This window comes from Manacus candei, unplaced genomic scaffold (genome assembly GCF_025592945.1).
Source record: "Manacus candei isolate 608988 ecotype Guabito, Panama unplaced genomic scaffold, ASM2559294v1 h1tg000050l, whole genome shotgun sequence".
In the NCBI taxonomy this organism is placed as follows: Eukaryota; Metazoa; Chordata; class Aves; order Passeriformes; family Pipridae; genus Manacus; species Manacus candei.
Window position 1 is genome coordinate 25,947,446 of NW_026138098.1, and position 7,783 is coordinate 25,955,228.

At 41.5% G+C, this 7,783-nt stretch overlaps 1 protein-coding gene across 2 annotated transcripts in view; it reads left to right on the forward strand.

The window, feature by feature from the left end:
* Positions 1 to 5,747, forward strand: part of RET (ret proto-oncogene) — an 80,453-nt gene extending 74,706 nt beyond the window's left edge. For both annotated transcript variants that reach the window (XM_051800859.1, XM_051800860.1), the window contains exons 19-20: positions 1,029 to 1,176; positions 3,095 to 5,747. In XM_051800859.1, the coding sequence (XP_051656819.1) occupies positions 1,029 to 1,176; positions 3,095 to 3,252 (306 nt within the window). In that variant the 3' untranslated portion in view covers positions 3,253 to 5,747. The remainder of the gene's footprint in view (positions 1 to 1,028; positions 1,177 to 3,094) is intronic.
* Positions 5,748 to 7,783: the final 2,036 nt, after the last annotated feature.

The following is a 7,783-nucleotide window of genomic DNA, read 5'->3' on the forward strand; positions in this document are numbered from 1 at the left end:
TTGCATATATTTATAAAATGTATACATACCTACTTGCACATAAAACTTAAATTTTTTTTTCCATCTAATAGTTATGCTCTATGCAAAAAGATCTAATAAACAAGTGTGAACAACTGGCTTCAGAATGTGAATGTAAAAATAAGTTCTAAATTAAAAATGGCAAAGTGGAAGGTCCAGGCTGTACATTAAATCACTCTGATTTATCAACCACTAACTTATATTTGCTGAGAATCTGTGTGCAAAAGATATGCATGTCCACTGACAGACTTGTAATACAGAAGCTGGCAAGTTTTCTGAAATGATCATCATAATTAAAACAAAATCAATCCAAAATAGAACTTGACAAATTAGTCATTTTTCTTCTTGCCTAAGTGACAAATTCTGAAGATTTTTTTCCGTCATAAAATTGCATAACTTCATCTTTTAAAGTTCAATTTCAGTAAATTTCCAAAGGAAAAGCCACTGTGAAAATAAAAACTGTATTTTAGATTAGTCGAAAATGCTTCATGTTTCTTTTTTGCATCAAAGCAGTTTGGTAGCATAGATGAAAACCAACAAATTCTTACAGTTGACCTAAATATTTACTTTTAGAACAGCATCAAAAGCTTTATTTGACAATATTTTCTTGTTATATAATAGCTTTTTTAAAATTATTATGAGATCTGAGTACCTTCTCCTTTAAGAATGCATATGTATCTACATATGTATTTCAGGCATACATATGTATCAGGGCATACCAGAAACTGAGAAAAAGCGAAATCAAAGAAATCAGCACAGCCCTTCAATTTTTGGGGTATTTTCCTGATGTGCAGAATGAAGCAGGGGAAGTATTAATGTATCTTTAGCATGTCCAGTGTCCAGGCAAACCAGATGCTTCCAAAGATGCCGTGGTGCCAGAGGTTCTAGCAAAAGACAGATGCAGTGGGATCTGTACTTCCTTGTTGTAAAGAAAGCAAATGCACATTTAGCCCTTATACCCAAACAGCAACACTGTACATTAACCAGCTTTTTCTGTATTCACTTCTCAGGACTACTTAGATCTTGCGGCTTCCACACCTTCCGATTCCTTACTTTACGATGACGGGCTCTCAGAAGAGGAGACACCTCTCGTGGACTGTAATAATGCTCCCCTCCCTCGAACCCTCCCTTCCACATGGATTGAAAACAAACTCTATGGTAGAATTTCACATGCATTTACTAGATTCTAGCAACACACACACAAAAAAAAAAAAAAATTGATTTTTCTTCTGCACTGTTCTCAGACTCTGTAACCCCATTACAGTGTTTCTTGTCCGAATGAAGCCAATCAAAATTTGCTTGGAAGCTTCTTTTGGGTTTTTTTTGTTTGTTTGTTTTTTCTTTTGGTAAATGTCAAAGTTTGCATCAGGATCATCCTTTAGTCATTTTGCAGCTGTGTTTAAAATAAACATTTTTAAAAGGATGTGAAAATAAGTAAAATGACTAGATATCATACAGTAAAAGAAAAAAAAAGATCAGGGAAGTATTCTCAGGGGAAATATAAAATGCTAATGAGTATCTAATTCAACTATCCTGTTGGGGGAGGCTAGAACATTTAAAATATGTTAGATTCTGCACCTCTAATTTAAGCAATAGACTTTTTTTTTTTAAATACTGTTTTTTGCATAACTCAATGATAGGACTCATCTGCAATATTTTTCATTTATTAAGAAGGATTTCTAAATTTCAGCTGCTGTTAATACATTCTGGATCCATAAGCTGAAATGTATTTAATGTATCATAGGATGAAAACAGATTATTATATACAGAAGGTAGAAATACTGTATATAAATATTATATGCAGACTAAATTGACATGTAAATTCCTTTGAAAATGTAATTAACAATGGGCATTTTGAAACTACATTCAGCTGTTTTCACGTCCTTTGATTTGTTATGAACATGTTATTACTAAACCTTGACTGAATGATGTAGCAAGTGTTTTTAAAAAGAACATATGCTTTCATATTGTGATGGTGAGATGGACAGTAAAAATGGTTCTTGCCAAAACTCCTACATTTTGTCTCCTGATTAAATATTCTACATGGTTTTAGATATTTACGAACATCACAGATACTTTTTTCATTCTTCAAGCAGTACGACTTTTAAAAAGTTGGATCTTTTAGTTTAAAAGTTGCCATTAGTACATGGCTTTGGGTCTATTTTTGATCTATACCTTAGCTATTATTTTCTTCATTAGGTTTCCCCAGCTCACATTGACTTTGGGGCACTTAGTGGTCAGATTGTTAAAAGAATGAAGTAGCAGGAAAAGCTGCCATGAGGTTGATGGCAGATGCTGCATGCTTAATAAGCAACAAAATCAGTTTTCTGTTTTTTAAAATCTCAACCCTAGTATGGTTCTGTGCTTGTACAGCTGAATCAACATGGTGCTGAGCACTCTGTGTGTCCATTTTGGTAATTGCTTGTGCCTGAACTGAGAAATAGTTTCTAGACTCAATGCAAATAATTACAAGCCTAAAATAGACATTTAAATGCTGAATCAAGACAAGAGTGCTCAAGACTTTGTTGGACTTTACTCAGTTGTGCTCCTGGGATTTCCTGAAATTAAGCAGGGGATCCCTGGTGAGGGTGTGAGAGTGTCCCCAGAACCTCACTGAAGCCAAAGGAAAGGCACCCATTTAAGTAAATGGAAATAACTCTCAGTCATTGGAATGGACTTTGGATCCTGTCCCAAATAGGTTTATTAATTATTGAAGCATTTCCTGTACAGCAAGAACTTCCTCTTGCAAAGCAATACATTGCTATGATTGTTAAAAAATAAAATTGTGGAAAGTTGGAGGCTCATGAGAAGAACAATTCTTAGCTTTTTATTATGCACATGTGCAATGTATGCACACAATATTTTATCAAGTAAGCACTTTAATTTTTCCAGGGTTTTTGCCTACATCTGAATTTGTGCTTCAGGGATTTCAAAACATCATTTATATTAATTGATTTGGGACAAAATCCAGTGGACTGGCTTAAAATATTAAAGGGAGTTTTGCCAAGGGCCTTACTGTCTGCACATGAAGTTATGGTTCTTCAGTGCAGAAAAAATTATCTGTTTTCATTTTTAGGCATGTCATACCCGAACTGGCCTGAGGAGAGCCCCGTTCCACTCACAAGATTCGATGGCACTAACTCTGTGTTTTCAAGATATGCAAATGATAGTGTATATGCTAACTGGATGGTTTCACACTCACCGGCAAAATTTATGGACAAGTTTGATAGCTAAAATTTTCTTTGTGAAAGGTAAAGGACTCCTGAGGAGAACAAAGAGGCAAAGAGTGGGAAGTCCATTGGCTCGTTCTTTGTACAGTCAACAACTAACTTTTAAATTGGCAAACCCTTTTATTGGTAGTTTTTAAAATGTGTTATTCATGCTGAAGACTGTAACTCGTACTTTCCCCTTTCAGAAAACATATCAAGCTGGATAAAAGTTGTAGTTCCAGTACTTCTTTCTGGATTGCCATTTTGCCTATGGTTCCATTTGGCAACTTCTTACTGCAAATGGCCTTGCACTTCATCCTCGATGTTTTTTAGACTAACCATCCTGTGTTACAGCTTTCTTGGATGGCAAAATGTACTCGAACTGCTACTTTTATAGTGGCTGTTAGAATACGACCACTTGACCTAAGCAGGAAGCACAAACAAAATATGGAAAGGAGGGGGGAAACAGGCTCCGAAATTACTGAGCTTGCTATCGAATGACAAGTGTTACAATGATGTTGGCAGTAATGAAGCCTGTATCTTGGTTTGGAAGCAAACATTAAGTAACTCTATAGAGGACTTGAGATTCAACATTTGAAGTCTTGTAAAATGTATTGTCTTGTCTTAATGAGAAGAGAACTTGTTTTATTAGTCTTAACTTCTCTTACCTTTAGCACAATGGAGATAAATTTGATACCAGATAAGTTGTATAGACTGATGGCAATCAAGAGTGTTCATCTGACACAATTTACTTTCCATCACCTACATGTTAGTAATGTTAAAAAATACAATCTTGTACAATCATAATTTCTCTTATAAGTTAAAAATAGGCTATACAGTCTTTTTAGACTGGATTCATAGAATTGAATAGTAGCATCATGGAATGGTTTGGGTTGGAAAGAAACTTACAGATCATCTAGTTCCACACCCCACCCCACCCCCTGCTGTGGGCAGGGACACCATCCACTAAACCAGGTTGCTCAAAGCTCCATCCAACCTGTCCTTGAACGCTTCCAGGGATGGGGCATCCACAAGTTCTCTCTCTGCGCAACTTGTTCCAGTGCCTCGCCACCCTCACAGTAAAGAATTTCTCCCCAATACCTAATTTAAACCTGCCCTCTTTTAAGCCAGACCCCTGTCCTATCACTACATGCCCTTGTAAAAACTCCTTTTCAGCTGCCCTGTAGGCTCCCTTCAGGTACTGGAAGGCTGCTCTAAGGTCTCCCTGAAGCCTTCCCTTCTGCAAGGCTGAACAGCCCAAACTCTCTCAGCCTGTCTTCACAGGAGGGATGCTCAACCCTCTGATCATCTTTGTGACCTTCCACTGGACTCACTCCAACAGGTCCACTTTCTTATGCTGGGGACTCCAGAGCTGGATGCTGTATTCCAGGTGGGGTCTCATAAGATTAGAGGGCCAGAATCACCTTCTTGACTTTCTGACCACAACACGCAGCCCAGGACACATTTAGTTTGTTGGACTGTGAGAACATGTTGCCCAGTCATGTTGAGCTTCTCATCATTCAAGACCCCCAAGTCCTTTTCCCCATGGCTGCTCTCAATCCATTCTCTGCCCAACTTGTATTTGGGATTGCCCTGACCCAAGTGCAGGATCTTGTCTTGGTCTTGTTGAACTTCATGAGGTTGCACTGGCCCAGCTCTCAAGCCTGTCAAGGTCCCTGTGGATGGCATCCCTTCCCTCCAGTGTGTCGACTGCACCACACAGCTTGGTGTGGTTGAAAAAATGTGCAGAGGGTGCACTGATCCCACTGGTCATGTTACCAACAAAGATCTTAAATAGCACTTGTCCCAGTACTGACCTCTGAGGAATGCAACTCGTCAGTGGTTCTCCTCTTGGACATCAAGCTGTTGACACAACTCTTTGAGTGTGACCATCCAGTCGATTCCTTATCCACCGCGTGGTGCATCCAGCAAATCCATGCCTCTCCGGTTTCAAGATAAGGATGTCATGCAAGACGTTGTCAAATGCTCTGCACAAGTCCAGGTAGATGGTGTCAGTTGTTCTTCCCTTATCCACCAGTGCTGTAATCCTGTCACAGAAGGATATTTGTTGGGTTTGCCCTTAGTGACACCATGTTGGCTGTCACCAATCACATCCTTATTTTCCATATTTTCTCATCAGGTTCCATGGATTTGTGTGCCTTCAGGTTCCTTAGATGGTCTCAAACCTGATCATCTATGGTGGGTAGTTCTTTATTCTCACAGTCCCTGCCTTTGCCTTCTCAGCAGAGTGATTTGGGCCCCAGTGGCTGGAGCACTTGCTGGTGACAACTGAGGCAAAAATGTCATTGAGTACCTCAGATTTCTCCATGTCCCAGATAACCAAGTCTCCCAGTTCCTTGTGGACTGGGCTCACATTTTCACCGATGTACCTATAGAAGCTTTTCTTGTTGCCCTTGATGTCCCTGGCCAAATTTAATTCTGTCAGAGCTTTAGCTTTCATAACCTGATCCCTGGCTGCTTGGACAATTTCTCTGTATTCCTTCCAGGCTATCTGTCCTTGTTTTCCTTGTTTTCCCTGTTGCGTTGTCCCTCCAATGGACATTAGGGTAGTTGAAGTCCCCCATGAGGACCAGGGCTTGTCAACATGAGGCTGTTCCTATGTGTCTGTAGAGGGTCTCATCCACTCAGTCTTCCTGGCTGGTTGGCCTCAGCAATCCCCCACTATGATGTCCCCTGTCCCTGCCCTCCCTTTAATTCTGACCCATAAGCTCCTCATCCATCACCAGGCACAGTTCCAAGCGCTCCAGGTGGTCATGAACATAGAGGGCAACACCCCCTCCTCCCTTTCCCTGTCTGTCCTTCCTAAAGAGCCTGTATTCTTTAACTTCAACACTCCAGTCATAGGAGCCATCCTACCACATCTCTGATGCCAGTAAGATCACAGCCCTGCAGGTGTGCACAGTCTCTAACTGCTCGTTTATTCCTCATGCTATGTACATTTGCCTAGAGACATTTAAGTTTGGCCCTTGATGAAGGAGAGTTACTGGCAGGAGTATCTGGAATTCCTTTGTGCAGCAGTTCAGGTGCTCTTCTGCTGACCTGCACTCCCTCTCCAGGCTCTGGGCATCTCTTGTTGGTGCTGGCATCAAACTAGGAGTAGGATGGATTGAGGATTCCCTCTCCCAGCAGCTTCAGTTTAAAGCTGCCTTCATCAGCTTGGCAAGCCTGTGACCAGAGATGCTCTTCCTGTTCTCTGGCAGATGGGCCCCCCCCTCAGACTCCATCAGCCAGGTTTTTCAGCATGAGTCCCCAGGGGTAGCCAGACCTCTGCCCATGGCACTAGTCCCATAATCATTTGCAGATTTGCCAGATTCAACTGGCCCTTTCAAACCCTTCCCTTTGACAGGAAGGACTGATGAAAAAACAGCCTGCACTCGAGGGTCCCTTACTGCCACTCCCAGGGCTCTGTAATCCTTGGTAGTCCTCACATTGCTCCTGGCTGTACCATTGGTGCCCACATGAAACAACAGCAGTTCGTCTTTGGACTGTACGAGGCTTGGTAGTCTCTCAGTGACATCCCTGATCCAAGCCCTGACAGGGGGCCCAGTGAGCCCCTCTCCAGAGAGCACATCAGGTTGGGAAATGGGTGCATTCCTACCTCTCAGAATAGTCCCCTGCTACTGACACCTGCCACCTTTTCTTAGTTGCTGTGGTTGTTACACAAGGAGGAGATCAGGCTGCCTTACTCAGCACCAGCCTCTCTCCTGATATAGTGGCTCTATAGTGGCTACTCTTCAGCCTGCAGAGTGGTGAAGCAGTTCTGCAAGGGCACCTCATGTTTCAGGGGAAATCTCTTCCTCTTGCAGGTCCTTGCCATTTCAAGTGTCTATTCTCCTGCCTTGTTGCCCCCCCCTTCCCCCTCCCCTTCTGTGTGTGCATGGTGGGGGAGTTTTTGCCGGTTTGGCTGTGAGTTTACTGCAGGCTGTGCTCAGAACCAGCTCTCTAACTCCTTCTCAGCTTCCCTGGAGTTATGTAGCCTTCTCACTACCTCCTGCAGCTCACCACTTGCTGCACGAGGTCCTCTGCCTCAGCACATCTTCCGCAGACATTCAAATACAGCGATTCTGTTTGCAGTCTTGTTCTGTGGGTTGGAGTCCTCCTCTCAGCTCCAAATTGGACACTGCCACAACATAATTCCAAATAAGCCTATTACCTTGGAAGTCACGAGCAAATAACACTTGCACAGCAAAATGGCTCTAAAACTCTACTGTTGAAACCATACAAGGAAAATGTCATGGCAATTTTTTAAGGTGAAATATAAAAATGTTATGCTTACAAAAGTGACTTGATATTTGGGAGAACAATCAGACTGTGAGTCATGTTCAGTGTGGAAGCGTAAATGATCAGCACTACTTTTGTCTTTGTTTGTAATCCACCATGGTTAAAGGTAACCTTTTGTTTGCTACAAATGTTGGGATGTAAATCCCGAGTGACTTGTTGTTAGCGTTGTGATGGTTATTCTAAATAATCCAATTCTACCAAAGCTTGCTCCTGTCACTTACAATCCAATTTAGATGTTTCAGATCTGTTCTCAG